The sequence below is a fragment of the Phasianus colchicus genome, chromosome 2, assembly GCF_987193195.1.
Source record: "Phasianus colchicus chromosome 2, bPhaCol1.hap1.1, whole genome shotgun sequence".
NCBI lineage: Eukaryota > Metazoa > Chordata > Aves > Galliformes > Phasianidae > Phasianus > Phasianus colchicus.
In genome coordinates, this window is record NC_143437.1 from 24,020,650 (window position 1) to 24,039,567 (window position 18,918).

The 18,918-nt window shown below is 40.0% G+C and overlaps 2 protein-coding genes and 1 non-coding gene across 13 annotated transcripts in view; all 3 read left to right on the forward strand.

Annotated features, from left to right (window-relative positions):
- Positions 1-1,954: 1,954 nt before the first annotated feature.
- LOC149918897 (uncharacterized) lies at positions 1,955-3,478 on the forward strand. Its single transcript, XM_090136682.1, has 2 exons — positions 1,955-2,494; positions 2,599-3,478. The coding sequence occupies exons 1-2, from the start codon at positions 2,482-2,484 to the stop codon at positions 2,976-2,978; spliced, it is 393 nt and encodes a 130-aa protein (XP_089992808.1). The 5' UTR covers positions 1,955-2,481; the 3' UTR covers positions 2,979-3,478.
- Positions 2,956-3,050, forward strand: TRNAI-UAU (transfer RNA isoleucine (anticodon UAU)). Its single transcript has 2 exons — positions 2,956-2,993; positions 3,015-3,050. It is a non-coding gene; the product is annotated as a tRNA-Ile (tRNA).
- A 42-nt stretch (positions 3,479-3,520) lies between the features above and the next one.
- The window catches only part of LOC116230059 (uncharacterized), a 317,299-nt gene continuing 301,901 nt past the window's right edge, over positions 3,521-18,918 (forward strand). For 10 of the 11 annotated variants that reach the window (XR_016464044.1, XR_016464045.1, XR_016464046.1 and 7 more), the window contains exon 1: positions 4,772-4,918. Coding sequence is in view for 5 of the 11 variants with exons in the window: in XM_090135138.1 (XP_089991264.1) it covers positions 4,854-4,918 (65 nt within the window). In the remaining 6 variants the exon portion in view is untranslated. The other variant, XM_090135137.1, reaches the window with a different exon arrangement.

Consider the following 18,918-nt stretch of genomic DNA (forward strand, 5'->3'; position numbering starts at 1 on the left):
CATTACGCACAGTTTTGGACCTACAGACAAGAACATTTAGGTGCTTTTTGTTCTGTAGGCTGCTGGCACCCTATTTAGCTGCAAAGGAAAGTGATCTTCTATTTAAAAGGCACTTTCACTGAGAGGATTGTGACCCTGCCAGGAGAACTGAAGGCACTTTTAATGACAGTGGTTTTGTAAAGCTCTACCTCATCATTAGTAAAGGATTGCAGAGCAGGACTCCATTTGTCAGGCATGAAAGCAAAGAGACTGTCCAAATTCACAGCAGGGAAAAACACATACTGGATCTGATAAAGCCAATATTAATGTGCAAGTTTTAACTGCAGGGTTATTCTGTCTCAACCCCCTACTCTCATCTTTGGTCTCCACTATTTTTCCCACGAAGCAGCATCCAAGGCATTATTACCTGCAGAGAACACTATCTCAGTATAAGCTGATAAATCCATTTTATGGCTGGAGTGAGATATGAAAAAAACAAAATATTCAGGAAACCAATGAAGTTAACCTATAAAATTTACCATTGCTAGGAAGTGGAGGTGACTGTAAGAAGGCAGCTTTTTTTGGAACCTTTTGAAAAAATGCAATTAATGGGCTCTCCATTTTGTAGTGAATGTGAGGGAATGCTGCAATTTTTGAGGAGAGATAAGAAATGGTCTGTGCAACCTGGAAGTAGTGGGCAACAAAATACAATTTCTGTGCATTGGAGTGTATTGGAGAGGCAAAGACCAGACCTAGTGCTGCAGTCTCTGTGAGACTCAGTTAAGTTCGTATACCTCATGACTAGAATTGGACCTGTAATTTTATTCTTGCTACTCTGCTTTTCAGTAGCTCTTCCTATCCTTCAAAGTCTGTTCCAAAATCACAGGTTTCCACATCTGCTTTTGGCTCATATCCTTCCCTGAGGAGGGAGGGCATAGGTAATGGCTCAAGATTTGTCAGGTTTTGCTGAGAGAAATGCAAGACTAGTAAAAGTACAAAACTAAAAAGTAATCAATCTACCTTTTGCATTATGGGTGTGGGAAAAAGTGTTAATAAGGAAAAAAACACCTGAACATGCTTGCTTTTTTTTTTGTTGTTGTTGTCAGCTCTGTGCTTTTCGTGTCCAAAAACATTCTTCAAGAAACAATATGAAGGAAGTACATTTTAAACTGAAAGCATCATTTATATATTTATATTTTAAAAACCCTGCATAGTTGGAAATAAAAATTCAAATTGGTACTAGACTTATCACAGCAGTCCAAGTAAAGTTTTGTTCCTGATTGTGAACTGGTTCATGTGGACAAGTTTTCACTGTTTTATGTATTATCCAAGGCCTCAGTCAGTGCATGGAGGGACAAATGTAAAAAAAAAACAAAAAACAAAAACCAACAAGTGGATCACATTGCAAAGCAAGAGTTAAAGATCCTACAGCATCTGCTTGGATCTTTACTATCGCTATCATTTTTTATGGGAAGGCTGATTAAAACACAACAGCGCTGATTATATTCTGTATAAATATCACAGGCAGATTCATTGAGTCCTCCCTCTTGTCTAAGGCTGAATCTGCAATAAAGATCTTGCCTGTACATTCACAGCTTCAGCTTTAATTCATACTGACAATTTTGTACTTGCCAAAGATGCACCTGTTGGACGAAATTATATTCATGGCAATCTTTGCATAATTTATTTTATTTGGTAGTGTACTGATGCTCTAGTAAGGGTGATGAAGACAATTGCAGTGTTCTCGCATGCCATCTAAATATCCACAATGATGTAAAATTCCTCTGAGAAATGAACTGACAGCAGTTTCTTCTCTCTGCCAGTCACCTTCATCAGTGGTTAAGATACAGTGGTTGTGTGTTACTTCACCTGTCAATGCTGTATGCTACTGAATCATTCTAAGTAACGGCCACAGTAATGGCACCAACAGGAGAACAGCTGTCTTGACAGGCAAGAAGAGCCCTGTCTCCATTCGGCACAGCCTCTAAAGGTTTCAGCTCATTTACGAATCTTCTGTAGGGGAGGAGGTAATGAAACCACATGTACCTGACACTCAACCTTGGAGATCAGTGCCATCTACTTAAAGCTGGTTGAGTGCCCGTCACCTGTTGTGTTGGATCAGGAATATTTCATTTTAGAGGCCATGGAAACCCAAGTGCTCCTGTAGCACTGCACAACCATGCGCTCTGTTATGACAGGTCTGGATTGTTGATTTGCCCATAGTAAAGCAGATGCAGAAAACAACCTTTTCTTTCTGGTGATTATGTCAGCAGCCCAGCAGAGCTGTCACACATCTAGGAAAGTAAACATGATGTCAATGTGTAATGATAGGAGGAAAAATAGAGAGATTATGTCCTTGTGTCAACGTGTAGCAGTACTGGAGCACTGCTTGTGTTTAAATGTCTGCTGATGCCAATTCTGTTTACTATTTTCCTTCCAGATATAAAGTGACAGAGCTGACTGCAAAACCAGTTCACGTTAGCACTGTACTTCAACAAAAAAATGCATGCACAAGGTAGTCGGTTTTTCTAATAACTGTTTCTAAGTAATAAATCGTGTATATACTGTGCTGTTTCTGGGCATAAATAATGATTACATTCAGTGTTTTCATCTCTGCAGTGCTCCCGGCGTCCGGCCCCGCTTCCCGCTCCGGGGAGAGGCCGGACTCTCACCGCGACCGCCATGCAGCCCCGCAGCCGCCGGGGACCCGGGGTGGGAGGGCTTTGTGCCGGCGCCGCGGCTGCTCTCCGCCTTTCCGCGCTTCGTGGCACCGCCCTCCCGGGGGCGAGAAGACCGCCAGCCCGTTTCTCCCGCAGGACTGTGTCGCTGGTAACGGCGAGAGTGTTGCGTTGGCAGGAAGCCGGGGCGCGGCGGGGCCATGGCTGGACGTAGGGCACAAAGAAGCAGCTCACTGCCCTTCCCCCGCCCAGGCTGGGCGAGTGCTTGATAAAGCGTTCGGGAGAAGTTGGTGTCAGGGCTCCAGTGGCGCAATCGGTTAGCGCGCGGTACTTATACAGCAGTACTAAAGCCGAGCAATGCCGAGGTTGTGAGTTCGAGCCTCACCTGGAGCACAGTGCTTTTTGAGAGAAAGAAAGGGCTTTTTTTGAGACTGCTCGTGAGGAGGAAATGGAGGAACTGATAAGCTTATGGAAAAATTATATGCGGGCCTCTAAGCGCGTCCCTGCTGCCACGGACGTGTCGAACCATGTGGGTGGGTGGATCCTTTCTGCTTGTTCTAGAAGCGGGGGAGAAGTGGACACACAGAGGGAGCACTTGCATGGGGCACTTTTTCTATACATTCGGTTGTGTAGACACCTGCTTACGTATGCTTACGTAGATGCGCCTTTAATACTTTTATAGAACAGCTTTTTAGTGTGCAGTCAACGTTGTCCTGGTAAAGCTGTCTGTATGTGCCTCCTTGCAGGAAGTAAAGGTTGCTTTATAGTAGCTTATTTAACACAGCGCCGCCTATTGCCTTCTGCGATCACTACAAGCGATCCCTTCCTTTGCCTTCTTCAGTATGCATATTCACCGTAACTGCTCACTAATATGATAATGTTTTGCAAATGTGTAGTCCAGAGAAGGAAGGAAAAGAACTCAAATAGTTTTAGATTTGCTTTTATAATTGGAAAAGTGGCAACGTTGGAGAAAAAGGGCAGTTTCTTCTGGAAAGAAAATTGGAAGATACCTCTCAAGCATTTAGGCCCAGAGCTTGTAAAAATGCCTGTTAGCATCTATCTAACCTACTATTACAGCACTGTAACTTATATAAATAGTTAATTATTGAGAACCTTGGGATTGTGCAGCCAGAAGCATCACCATTGCCCAAATCAGCCCACAGGTGTGTTATGCAGGCACCTAATTCCTTGAAGCTTCTCTTCTAATTCTAGTTCTTCAGTTACCACATCTTCCCTCTCCTAGCGACCACCTTGGCTCCTCTGAATTTTTCAGGAAACTTCACCATTGATTTCAGTGATGGTACACTTGTGGCTGAGGTGTGCACCTTATCAGCGTGATGAGGCCTAAATAAACAGAGTAGAGATACAATTCACCTGCTTGCTGTTTCATGTTTCCTCCTTTGTGGATGAGTACATCAAAATGATGGGGAGTGAAGACAGGATGGAGTAATGTTTACAGAAGTGTTAATGTAGTAAAAAAAAAAAAAAAAAAAAGAAAGAAAAGAAAGCGCTATTTCTGTGCAACTGAAAAGGAGAATAACAGAAAGCATGTTGTTTGTGATGGCAGAGGCAACCTGCTCCCAAGGTTGGACCCACCTTATGAAGACCTGGGAAAAATACAACTTCCTCCTCTTCCTAACAGGTGCCTTCTGTTTGTAATAAAGGTTTTGGCTTGGTTTGCTGAGGGTGATAGCGCAATTTTTACCATATCCAAGGAGCACAAAATGGACGCTACTTACTGCATTCACAGCAGCGGCCCAGCTTCTCTGTAATGTGCTTCTGCTGTACCAGAGAGCAGCAGGACAAGCAGTAAGAATTGCACAATGCAAAGACTCAAAGACCAAAATTGCCATGTGAGCAACACCTGTTTGCATTCCTGCAGTAGAAGCTGACATTCCTGATTGCTTAACACCTGAGAGAGATATGAGATGAGGATTTCACACTGGAAGTCATATAAAATCAGGACAGTTAAGGGGGAATTCACTCAGCTTGCACAACAAAAGGATGTTATTTACCTGTGTATAACGGCTGTTTGTGAAACAAATTGTACAGAACTTTTACAAAAGACTTAGTACATCCTGAGGAATGCTGGACCATGAGGTAAGATAAATTAAAGCATCTGGGGAGGGGTGTGACTCTTTATGGCCTGTCTGGGGACACCTGGTGGTGCTAGGATATCCTTTTGTTCTGGTGTGGATGCCCTGGGCCTTGCTGCTAGTCTCTTGTGGCATAAGGAAGAAGGGTGCTATTTTGGAGCAGAGGTTAGTGAGTTTGTTTGTTTGCTGCAATTTGTTTTTCTCTGCTCTGGTGAAACAGTGAGGCTGGGTGCCTTGGGAAGGTTGCTCAGGGTGTGGGCTTGTGGAGCTGAGGGCTTGGGAAGCCCTGGTCTTGCCTTGTGTTCTTTCTAGCTCTGACGAAGTGCCCCAGTCTGCCTACTGTTCCTCCATTTAAAAGTATTTTTCTGAAAAGTGGATGTCTTAAGGCTTAAGAAAAAAAAGTATGTATTTTTGTTTATCCTAAAGGTTTCCTTTTTTGGTTGAGCTTCCAGGTCCTAAACTATTGGTTACTGCTTTAATTTTAGTTGGCAGTGGCTTATACATACAAGCATGTGTATAAGTGTTCGTGTATGTATGTGTGTGTATGTAAATCTACCCTTATGCTACAGTGTCTGCATATGATTGGTATTTTCTAGAACTTTAGCATAAGTATTACATTGCACAAATGTTTTCTAGTATAAGGTGCTAGATGTACTAAGGTGATGCAGAGAGAAGTAATTGCTCTTCTCCTTCCTGCTTCTTTTCCCTGGTAACAGTTTGTTCAGCTGCTTCTCATTCTCCTTTTGATAAGTAGACAGCCAGATGCTCTTTATGCCCCTCAGACCTGCTGCTGTGTGTCACTGTCCTCATAGGTGACCTCAGTTTGGCTAGAGCTGCAAAAGCTGTGGTTCAGGCTGTTCCCTGGGCATTCCTGGAAGTATTTTCAGAAGGGAGGGTTTTTCTGTTTTGGCACTGTGGTTTCTCCATTCTGGCCTGTTTACTTAGGGATGCAGGTCTTTATCCTATAGCACACTTTTTCATTTTTCCACATGTGAACATCATGCTTGCAGGCCTGTAGCTCCCTAGCTCTTCTGAAATCCTTCCAGGGTCCCTTTTAAGAAGGTCCCTCTCTTTTTAATTACTGTTGTTCTTCATTCAGTATTAAGGATGGTGTTACGCTCACTCTGTAGTGTTTCTCTAATTGCCTTGAGTTCCTTCCTGCTGACTGGAAAGAGATAATTTTATAGATTTATAGAGAAACAAAATATACCTGTTACTTATTTCTAGAGGAAGAATTTTATGAAGATCCATCTGTTGAGTGGTTATGAATGATAATTAAAATCATCTTATAGGACAGGTTTTACGTTTGCATATTTCTTGCATGGGATGTCCCATTAGAATGGGAGATGCAGGATGGTAGGAGAAGGTAGTACAGAGTTATTGCATGTAATTATTTATTATTTTGATACAACTTTTTGCTGTTTATTCTGCCTGTTGCATGTTGTTGTAGTCCTGATTTTTGTGAGGCTCTCGAGTGTTTGCTTAATACAATTTGAGTGTATTGATCTTGAAATTTCCACTGTATTGAGTTTTGTCTACTCCAAAAAATGTCTATAAAATATTATGAAGACTTGGTCTGCTTAATTGTTTTGAATCTGAAGTAGTATTTTAGTCTTAATAAATAGCAAGTAAGAATATGCTTTTCTTAACTTTTCCAATAGATGGCGCTGTGATTCCACAGTGAAAAAGGAAAACCCAAGCAAGTGTTCCCAGACATCCTAAAAATAGAAATTGCTTGCAAATGTTTCGTTGTGTGCAGCAGAGAACAATAGGCAAAAATTCCAAGGGTAATTCCAAGATAAATCAAGTCAACTGGAGGTATAGGTACTTTTTTGCTAGTGATTTGTTTTTCTTTTGTGTATAACATCTTGAGGAACTTTCTGAAATTAAAATCTGTTGATTAGTTGTGTTGAGAGTAACAAAGGTGTATAGGATGTGTCATGTTTTTTGAAGTCCATATGAATTCAGTACTGTTTCAAAGTGCCAGCACAGCAGGCCCAGCTTGGATTCTTCTAAACAAACCTGCTCAAGAAGAGCTGCTGTTAGAGACTCTCTTGCAGAGCTGCCTAAAGTCCAGTTGGCTGCTTCCTGTTGAGGATTCCCTGCTATGGAGATAGTAAACTAAGAAATAACAGCTGGGAGGAGAGGAATAGAGCATAGATGCTTTCAAACCAATGGGAAGGACTTGTTTTACCCAGATCTTAGTATGCAGCTGAGGGAAAGGATAAGAAAGGGCATTCCAGTTGAGAAGCTCATAAGGAGGACTTGTATCGCTCTTCGAACCCCAGTTTGTAGAGGTAACATGAATGATATGGCAGAGTGTAGGAAGACAAAGAAAAACAGAAGAGAATGGGAGGGGAGGTTTAAAAAATCAAAAACATAGATGAAGAAGCTTTTTGGGGAGCATTGTCTGGTTATAGGTGTATGAACATGCTTTTTTGGAGAGTGAAAAACAAATAAATGAGCTTGAGCCAGTTATTCTAGCTTAATAGATCCCCTACAGAAAGCAAATTAGCTTTCACGTTTTGCTTGAGCAAAGAGTGATCTCAAGAGGCAGTTTTTCTTTGTGTATTTTGAGCAGTTACTTCAGTGTACCAGTGTAAGAGAACCCTCAGCCTCTCTAGGGATTAGAGCGGGTGTGGGAGGACTGGAGAGCTCAGCTTTCTGGCTTGGAAAAGGAAGGAAGTGGATAATCAGTACTGGTGTTTGTGCCCATTTAATTTTTTTGCTTATGCTGAGTTTCCTGTGTTAGGTTCTGCTTTTAAGGTGGAAAAAGACTCCTGTTTTTTCCAAATAGTTTTGGTTCAGCCTAAATATTTGAAACCTTGGAAAAGGCTCAAGACACAGCAAGACAAACTAAACCAAACCCAGAGAAAGAAAAAGCTGGGAAAGTAGCTGAAATGGCAGGGGGTAGAGTCTGCGATTACAAATTCTGGTGGAGGCATGTTCCCATGAAGGAGGGAATCAAGCCTGTACTGCCTGCTTTAGCTGAGAGACCTTTCATTGTGAGACAACAGATTTAGGGTATTGTTAGGAAATGTATCTAAAAATTTTAACACAAAATACAGATATGAATGTTGTTAGGGAAACAATTTTTAATGGTTTATCTTTTGGGGGGGAAAAAAAAATGTATAAAATACCTGGGACACTGTGCCACAGGCCATGCGGGTTTGTAGTGTAGCTCGTAGTCGGGTATTTTTTGAGTATTGGAGAGAGGTTGTCAGATTGATCGCAAACATCAATAACTAAAATTATTTGCAAGGTAGAGGATAATAAAACTCTGAGTCAATTTACTTCACTGCATGCATTTACTTTATGTATATCCTAGCCACTGGGGTAAGCATTATAGTTAATCAATTCTAATCCTTAAAATTAAGTACTATTTGTTCACTGTTTAACGAAGGACATTCATCTGTCTTTAAGGAGAGTCACATCAGACTTGTTCAAGCAAGCATGAAGCTCAGTTAATATTAAAGCTGTTATTAATGCAATTGTATGTAGTTAGTGAACTACGTTCTGGAAAACATATCTTCTGCTTTTGCAAAAACTCACTTGCAGGATGAAAATATTTACAAGTGAAGATGAGTCCACCTCATTTGGGTGGTGGAGGGGGGGGGTTGTAGGAAGATAATAGATTTGAGGGTGCTCTCAGTCAAGGGGAGTAGGGAGTGTTTCTGCGAAGTACCTAGGCCTGAGGCTTGGGGATTTGCTCTTGTGTATGCTCAGGGGCACTTGCAGAAGGGCTCAGCTTCAGTAGGAGAGGGATGCCTTGAAGCTGGTGCCCTTCTGAGGAAAGCAGGAAGCATCCTTGCATATCCTTCTTTCTCTCTCTCTATCCACATTTTCCTGTGTGCTTCCTGCCTGCTTAGACTTGTTGCGCACTTGGGACAACAGCTCTAAGGATTTTACATTACACTGCAAGATCTATACCAGCTGCCTCATGTCAATTTGGCTGCAGATGTTGTCCTGTGAACCCTTCTGTGAATTGCTTTGGATGTACTGTGTTTCCCAGGGGGCTCAATGTGGACATGCATGGCTGCAGAGTGGTCACAGCTGGGGTCTTGAGCCAGCTCAGTGGCCAACCCCTTCAATTAACGTATTGTGTCTCTTATTCTAGTCCTCTAGAGCTCGAGACTTCTGTTTCCTTAGTTTCAAGTGCACTATGGTTTCTCTTCATTCTTGAAGACAAATTTATTTGACAATTTAAGGTATTTGTCCCAACACCTTTAGATGCCTGATTACCAGAATGCCCAACTGTATACTCTTGATCTGTATACTCTTGAAACACTTGGCCAAACTTTCAAGGTTGATATTGATGCTGGTCTACTTAGTTCTAAGCATCTGGATGTTGCAAAAACTGCTTTTCATTGCAAATATAATATATTTGAGGTGTTCTTATGTGCGAGCATTTACACTGAGGTTTGGAAAATCAGTATTTGCAACTCGTGCATTCTTTTTGCTGTTTCTTCTCTGTACATCAGGCTCAATTAGTGTCGGTACTCTGGGCAGTTATTTCACTTACCACTGCTGAAGAATGCTGACCTGTCTGAAAACTGTGGCTATCCCATGTGCTCTTGAGTACCCAGACTCACCAGCTGGGGCTTGCTGTTTCTGTGAGGCAAATGTAGAAACTGATCAAATAGCTTGCACGCGGGTGTGTGGATGTGGTGTGGATAGTTTCACTTTTTCAGGTGCATGAAGCTCAAGTCTAGTGAGATGGTTGAACATAAAATCGATGTTTGGATATCTCAGCATTCTCTCATGGATTACTGAAAGCTGAGGAGCATTCCAATTACAGCCTGTCATCTAAATGTTTCCAAAAGTAAAGATCAAACTGTCAAGCAGCTGAGATGAACTGTTTTTGGAATATAGTTTTAAAGTATAATACAAATGAGTACATTTTCACCATGTCAGTGTATTTGCCTCATGCTTTAGAAGTGGATGAAGTTTGGCCAAAAATAATGGGAAGCTTACATCTGGCTGAAAGGAAACCAGAAATTTAATGGGACTTTAAAGTATGACCCACTGGTTCATTCAGTATATGTGTTTTTTGGCATGATTCAGCAGTAAATACTGGTTGAAAACAGAATTGCGAGTTATAGGATAAATAACTCTGACCAAAGGAAAGCCTCCTGCTTATGCATATACAATACAGGTAATGGAAGTTGTAAAATACAATTGCTGGGAAGAAGAGCAGCAGTTTGGATCATATTAATTCACCATTAGCTGCTAATACAACATTGAAATGATACTTGGGGATAACATCTGAAATGAGAGGGCATAATAAACTCTTCTGCATCTATATGTGCGTACTGAGCAGTAAAAAAAATGTGAAGACTGCTGCACTTAGCAGGCATCATTTTGGATGAGACTTTCTGTATTGCAGACACCAGGTTGCCAGATATAAGTGGCATAATGCTCCTTTGATAGATGATCTAATGAATGACTGTGAATTGACTTCTTAAAAGCGTTATTTTTGAAAAAGTCGACCACTGGGCTAGATGCACTGTACTCTGGAAGAAGAGAATTTCTTTATACTTAATTGTTTTTCTTGTCTGATTCTTTGCATTTTATTTAGTATTTTACTGGGTAGATGGCACTGGTTACTGACCTAAAACTTGTCTTGTTGTAAATACATAGCTACCTGAACTGTGTTCTTGCATGTGATTTGAAATGATAATGCTTTTTATTTAGGCAAAAAAGAGTCAAAATTGTGCTGATAGAAGTATTTGGGTAGCACATTGCCTGAGTTGTCTGGATTTCATTTGGTTCAAGGGGAAAGAAGGAGTTGTTCAGAAATCCACAGGATCTTTGCTCAATTGCAGTGCAAATGCAGAATGAACTGTTAGCACAATAACTTCTCTAGTTTGGGCATATTTGAGTTGGTCTTTGAGCTCAGATTGCCTTGGTTTACTGTGCCCCAGGCTTTTCACGATGGGGGTGGGAGGAGTATCAGTGGGGCCTGACATCTGTAGAGCGACGGGCTGAGGAGAACAGCTAACAGTGCTGATCATAAATGGTCCATGATGAGCTGCTCCTTCAAGATGACTTCCTTTTGAAACATGATAATTAGAAGACTGCAGTTCCTTGATGTCTCTAATGAATTCTGGTTTGAAATACCAACCTGACTATTAATTTTTACATTGAATATTTCTGTGTATGAAGTTGCTTGCTTTCTCTGGAAGCTAATCCATTGAATAATGGAGTGAAAATTCCTGTAGCTTACTCTATTAGATGGCTACTGGACAATATAAGAAAGTAGGGTTTAAGGATCAATTTGGAAAGATACTTAAACCAGAAGTTTCCAATAACAGTTGTGGTTTGGATACAGTTGAAATAAGAACAGTACAACTGAATTCAGTTGTACTTGCATTGACTGAGTAATGATCTTAGAGTAGATGTGAACAATACACATTGGATACTAACAAACCATATCCTGTAAGAAAGCTATAACCAATACAGACAAATTAGAGAGGAAAAACTGGTAATCCTTGCTTCAACTTAGTGCTGCTGTTGACTGTATTTCTCTTTGTTTGTGCTTTTTCTGTTTGTGCTTTGCTTTACTGCTAAACTTTTTCCATCCTCTTTCTGTGTTTGATGACCTAACGATCATAAATTATAGTAAGCTGACATTTTACACTAAATTGATGTTTAATTTTTTTTACTTTGTAAAATCTTTTTTCCAAAATTTGGCTTTCTTCATCCCACAAGTAAATGAAACTATGGATGAGTGTCTTAATCTCTGAGCAAAACCTTCTCCCCACCCTGCTAATACTGCTAGAAATAAAACTGTCTTAAAATACACAGTGATAGTATTTCTTGGTATGCGATTCATCCTGTAATCAAACTGACAGTCATCAATGGAGCACTTAGGAGTTTATGCTTGGAATTAAGTTCAGTTAAGTGCTTCTGGAATCTTCTGGTAATTTCCTTTTATCAGTGTAAGCGATGCAGCATGAATCCATCATAATTACTGTGGAGCTATGTCAAATTAGATGATATGATTGAGGCTGAATTTTTCCTAAGGATTTGTCAAGAAATGAAAAACAATAACAAAGAGGCAGGCTGCTTGCTGATCTTGTTTGCCATCCTGTATGTAAAAGGGACCTACTGTTTTCTGTTTAGCATTCTCCCTTAGAGTTCTCACAGCTTGTTCAAAAAGAATATCAGGTACTATTCTAATGCAGTAGTGTTACGATAATTGTGTTCTTGTTTACTTCCGTGCAAGACATGGAAAAATCAGACTTGCATTTTTAGGCATCTATCTAGTAAGGCCATGCGTAATTAAAATTTGGTGTACAGGCTTTCATCCTTGATTTGTCTACACTGAAAGAAATGGAGGTGCATGTTCACTATATTGTTAAGTGGAGTTATTCAGATTTATACTGGTTAAGTGGGAACAAAAAGATCTGGCATGCACTTTAAGAGTTATACTAAGATAAACAAAGCTAAGGAGTTTACCCAAGAGGTAACAATCAAACACTGGAGAACAGCGCATGAATTGGAGTCTGCTTCATTGATAATACTTGTGCAGTACAGACCATGACAGAATTCAGTACTTGTACCTAAATTTGTTTGCTATAGCTTGTGTGGGTCACAGCCAAAATGACATAGGGGTACTTTAATAAAATTGCAGAGAGGATCCACAGATAACCACTGTGTATGACTTCAGACAGGACCACCCAAAACTCAAACTGAGAACATTGTCCAAACACTTATTGAACACTGCTCTGGGCAGCCAGTTCCATGCTCACCACCCTCTGGTGCAGACCCTGTCCCTAACCCCCAGCTGCCCTCCCCTGACACAGCTCCATGCTCCCTTGGGCCCTGTTGCTGTCACACAGAGCAGAGCTCAGTGCTGCCCTCCTCTCCCTGCGAGGAGCTGCAGCTGCCATCAGGCCTCCCCTCAGCTCCTCTGCCCTGGGCTGAGCAAACCCTGGGACCTCAGTGCTCCTCATACATCCTGCCCTCTAAGACCCTTAACGATTTTTGTAGCCTTTCTTAGGGTGTTTTCTGATAGCTTTATGTTTTACGTTGTGGCACCCAAACTTGTGTGCTCAAGGTGAGGATGCACCATTATCCAAAGCTTCGCTGAAATACAAGATCACATCTTTTGCCCTGGTCTTGTTTTTGTTTTTCTTTAATACTGTTTGGTGAGCAACTTGCATTATGCACACCTAAAGGAAGCTACAGATTTGGATACCTTGTTCCAGAGTTGTCACACTGTGCATGAAATACTAGTTAAGGGGCCTGCTGCTGACAGGAGCAACATTCAGCAAGGCTTTGGTGCTGTGTTGCATGCATTACATGCAGATCTGTGGGGTTTTAGTGAGTGTTGGGTGGTCATCACATTAGTGGTAGTAAAGCTGCTGTCCTTGGCTGCAGTTGAATCAATGCTTGACCTAAAAATATTTATTTTCCCCTCAACTTGATCAAATTAAAGAGGTGAATCTTGAAAAACGTGTGACTGAACCCTTGGAAATAGTAGAGAGAAGCAGTATTCAGCAGATGGCAGCATTGTACTCTGTAACTTCATTTTTCCAGCTGTGATTCTGAAGCTCTTTACTGTTGACTGGTAGGAGGAGGTGGCCAACTAAAAAGCAGTCCAAAACCACTTCTAAAATGTTTTGGAATACAGGTCTTAATAGATGATGATAATTAGGTATTGTTCCAGACGCACGGCTTTCATATGGAAAATACCATCGTGCTGTGTAAGAAAACACTACACTAAAAAGCAATACAAGCACGCCTAAATTTTCGTGTTAACTCTTTAAGTAATTGTTTTGAGATCGAATGAGGCTGTGATAGAAATGTTTTTACTTGTGAAAATATTAGCAAATCTCTTAAAGTTGCCAGACTTCAAACTGGAGCCATGTGTGTAGAGCTGTAAGTGACTATCCTGCGTATTGTGTCTTAAAGACTACAACCCCGTTTCTTCTCTAGAAAAAAGTACACTGACTTTCTAGTACTTTTTTTTGTTTTTTTTTTTTTTTTTTACTATTACTTACAGACAACTTGCGTGTGGATTGTCAGTATCATAACTAAGCAGATGTTACTTCTAAAAGCTACTGATTCACAGTGGTTAAAGATTCAGGTGCGATGAAGCAGTTTCATTTTCTTCGTCTGAGAAATCAGCTGAAAACATTGTTTGTACAATCAAGTATGTGCTTTGTGTTCATTGTATGTGGTCAATTTCTAGCACTAATGGCAAATGGAAAGGTTCCTCAACACCAGCCTTTGCTGATTTGTGGGTGTTTCAGTAAGTGGATGAAGGAAATAAAAGCTGTTGCTGCTTGCTACAGGACTGACTTCACTGTCTTCTTCAGAGAAAAACTTCTTGTTGCAGATGAACATCTATCTATGATGAACTATTGTATACCTAATCCTGAACTCTCTAAATAACCTACTTTGTATTCTCCCCAAGAGAACACATGAAGAGTTATTTTTAGGTTTGGCACAAGATAAATTTTGAATGGACTATATTGCAACCAGCTAGTGCTAGTGTAAATGGCAACTCAAAGCACAAAGCAATAAGGAATGGAAATCAGGTCAAACAAATGCCACTATTTAGATAGAGGTTAAAAACGTACTTATCTTGCTCATGAAACTGTTGGGCAGAAGCAAATATTATGAAATGAATGGAATTACAGTGGTCTTTTCTGGAAGCTTTATGAACCTACTTTAGAGTTTGGCATAAAAGTGCCTGAATGAGGAAACCTTCCTGCTTTTCTTTCCTACAGGTTTAAAAAAAAAAAAAAGTATAAGCAAAGTTCAGGCTGAATCATTTGAGTTACTCTCTGGTACAGTTCTGCCTTTTGTCATGCAAGTGAACCACAATCAAAATTATGAAACTAATCTCCTTGTTTTTTCAATCAAAGAGCAGTGCTGCAGGTGCCAGACTTACAGAGATGAACAATTGGTTCTTCAGCAATATACTACCAAAACATGATATTGTGGAACAAATTAAACATACATAAATTTCTCTTGCATGTGAGAATTTTGGGAATAGCAGCAGCTTGAGAAATAGACTGCTCTTATGTTAGTCAAGTCCTCAAAGCATGTTTTGGTGGTCAAAGCAGTCTGTAGTTGAAAATAAAGGCAGCAGTGAACAAAAATTGTGCTTTGTACTATGAGTCTGCGTTGAGGGGCTTCTTGGCCTCCCTGGGGATCATTTGCAACTTGAGTGGAATAATGAGAATTGGAATTAATTTCGCATCTTCATCATGGTTAAATGGAGCTTGCATAAGCCTTCTTAAAATACAAAGCAAAAAAAAGCTTTTGTTAATGTTGCAAGAGGAAATACTTTGAAAAGATTAGCGACCTTTATTTTTTTCCTTTTAAGATGCATTGGGAGACTTGGATTCACTGCTACTTGCACGCATACTGTGAAAGTGTATTAGTAATTATCAGTCACGTTGTAAAGGTTTGGCATAGGGATTCTGGATGCTTTAAGCAGAGTCATCCTTTAAGTCGTTAACTGCAGAGAGCAGAATATTGCTGTATTCTCATGTAAAGGAGAAATGTGTGTTTTGTAAAAAGGAGTCAATATTGTTTCTTTTGTATAGTAACGTCCTGTTCGCAAAATAGAGAGCTTTAAGCTCTTAGCTAAATCTGCCCTTAAAAAAATCTTGCAGAAAGCCAAGTAATGTCAAGAGTTCTTTTTGTCTTGGAATTAAATCGGGCTATCAGGCTCCTATGTCTGTTTTGGAATTATGCTTGTGAGAGAAGTCACTTGTTCTAAAACAATATTCACACATCACTCGAAGTAGCTCCTGTTGATGTTACTGCACGAATGTTTCTTTTTTTAATCACACACACTTAACAACAGAAGTCAGGTCTTACTTTAAGACTTGTCCTAACTAGGTGAATTCTCTTCCTTTGCTTTCTCTGAATGAAGGCAGTTTCTTTGCGTAGCTCATTCTGCTGCTGAAATTTTTTATGGAAGAATCTCTTCCAGAGTCTGTCACTGTGGGTTTTGAACAACATTTCTTATTAAGAAGAGTTGCACCACAGTAACAATGAGCTTAATGGGGTGTTGGTTTCTTGTGCTACTTTGGCAGTAGTTGAGTGTATTCTAAATTTGACGTGAAGTCTCGAACACAAAAGTGATCTTCCACATCTGGGATATGCACTTACATGTGTTCTTTCAGGATTGAATGACATACTTGCTTCTGGTCTGCTAGAATGACCATGTGTTCATATTTTAATGAAATACTGCATTTTGTGGCTCTGGTATTCCAGAAGATCTTACAAACTACTTAAATCTGGTTTATCTTTGAGGTGCTGAGCAGCACTGACGGTTGAAGTGTGTGGATATCCAGCAGTTCCCAAATCCTTGCTCCAAATTAGAGCTGATGTAGTAATTAAGGACGAGTCTAGATGATTTTACATGATACTTACCGTTCTACAAAGGGAATTCTGGGCATATGACCCATAATGTGGAGTACTGGCAGGCCAACTGTGTGTAGTCTCAGTATGGCAGAAGATGCCATCAGTTTCTCTTCGATGTTTCGGTATTTTAATGGCAGGTAAGCCTCCAATTTTGAAGGCTTGAGGGTTTGTTTTTTGTTTGATAAATATCTTTGTAAGTCACTGTTGCCTATGCTTCCTGAATACGAGATAAGTGTTCTTTATTTATATGTTCAAGAAAACAGTATGAAAGATATTTTTCTGTTGCGGCCCTGTAATTAACCTATTGTGTAAATTTAAATAGGAACCTATTCAGATTGTTATGTAAACCATTCAGAAAGACTCCCTGGGCTCCTTGTTTGCTTTTAAAGGGCAGATAATTTAAGAATTGTTTCCTTTTTAAAGGATTAACAGCTTTAAGAAAGTGCTTTCTAAAGAATTGCTTTTGTTCTCAAAGTGGAATGAAGTCAGCTGGCAGACAGTTTTCAAAGCATCTCGGTCCTGGTGTACTTTGGAACTTGCAGTCAGAAGTTTGCCTAACGAAATGATTTCCTGACCTGTGTCACCAACATTTCTTCTCGAGGAAAATGGCCTTTGAAAGCTTGCTAGGGAGACTGTGTAACATTTGGAAAAAAGAGACATCTTTATAGCTGTTAATAATAATGTACTGGGCTGAGAATGTTACATGTGTTTAACATGTTGAAACTGGACAAATATAGTCACAGAACTTAGTCTTTCTCGTTTCCAGAAAGTAAATCAGTGTTCTGGGATTTTTGTTGTGTGGTATATTGTTTGTGTCTGTAGTGCTTTCAGTAAAAGTGTTTAAGTATATGAGGAAGAAAACCTCTGCCTACAAATTCTGTGTACATCTAGTAATTGGTCTAGTGCAGCTGATAGAAGCAGACCAGATTTTTTTGGGTACCTGAGGCCATGTATCTTTTTGTGTGGGGGAGCGTTAGGCTTTAAAGTTTAGTACAAGGGGAGAACAGCACTGCTTAGATCAGTTCTGTCTGTTGGACCACTGTGTACCTCTGGAGCAATGGTGACATATTGGATGGGATATTTTAGGTGGTAATAAGGAACAAGCTGTTTCTGGTTGGGAAAGAGCTCTCAAACGTGAGAAGATGCAGTTTGTCTTAAGGAATGGGAGAGAGGCTGTATGTGGGAAAGCGCAGGAACGATGTCCCATCTTTATCGAGTGTGACGTGTCCAGCACAGCTGTGACTCTCATGTAAAGGATTACTGTTTGATGTGATAGTGTGAAAGTGCACTATGACAATGTATGAATCAGTTCTTATATTTTTACAAAATGAAGAAATGTAAAGGATTTCTAAAACATCAGTATTCAACTGTTTAGTTTGGTGGAATTAGGGGGTTGACTTAATCTACTCAACAAGAAAACATTAATGATCTTCACTGGTGGAAGGGTCTCGTTGGGACTTGATGCTGTGTACATGTCTGATGGCCCCCATTTCTCTCTGAGTGAGAAGTGAAGTATAAGAGTGCTCTGTTTCTCAGATGGGAAGAGTGATGGGCATAGCAAGAATCATCTTTTTAGGGTTAATTTTCAGCTAAAGCAGTAGATCAGACTAAGTTCTCTGTGGTCCTTCTCATCATGTCTGCAGATGTTTTGTATTCATCGGCTCTGTTTCCTTGCTGCTTAACATCTCACAAATGTTTAAAAGATTCATCCATAGTATCCCTTCAAAATGAAGTCATAATATCCTCTTCTTGCAGATAAGGAACATAAGCAAATGCATCTGTGTCTCCTTGGAGTCAGAAATTTAGCATGTTAAATTGTTCTGTTCTTGCCCAGAACAAGCGTTATAAAATATTTACTTCAGTTTAGGATTTTTTTCCCCTCAGTACAGTTTTAAATTCTTTCATTTTTGTTATGTTGGAGGCTGCAGTTATACATAGAAGTTGCAAAGAGAATAAAGAAAAAGGAATGTTTATCACTCGTGACATATGCTTTTTAAATTTGTACTTGGATGACTGTTTGTGTCTTCCAAAACATCCCATTTACCAGCAGGATAGTATCTTTATGACAGACTCGGCTTCTAAATGAGAAAACAGAGCTCTCTGCTATCTCAGTTGCTATCGTGGAAGTAGAGACCGTATATTTAGAGTGAATTGCTCTGGAATTTGTTTAGCCACTTGTTTCAAAGTAGTATTTTTGCTCTCTAGGCTGCTTGTTTTAAAGTCTAATTAAAGCCCTGTGTTTCAGATTGCCTGAATTTAGGTTAGACTCTTGTTAGGGTTTTGCGGAAGTACAAAACTGTGCCTACAAGGTTATCATTGCAGGAGATGGGAACTGGAAAGCTGTTCTTGAATAGTGAAATTATAAATTAGAGTGGGGAATTTCAATATTATCTAGTATTTTCTGAGACTGATTTCCTTTTTTATTCTACATTCTGGAATAGCAACAGAGCAAATCATTGTATAGGGAGCTTTGTTGTAATCGTACTGCTGTAATCCCTTGTTGCAATTCTTACCTGTATTCCTCTTTCACGTAAATGAAATCTTATCCATTGAAGTCTGATCTGACAGCTGCTTGCTACAGCACCCATTTCACCCATCCTTTTAAAAAAATTCCCTCCCTAAATAAGCATAACAAACAAAACTCCTCCAAAAATCTTAAGGAATTATGACAACCCTTATGGCAATTTTAACATTAAATCTTGACATTAAAATCAGAAGTGCGGAAGGGGAAGTGCTGCTACAAAAAGATAACCAGATCTGAAGCACTAGCAGGT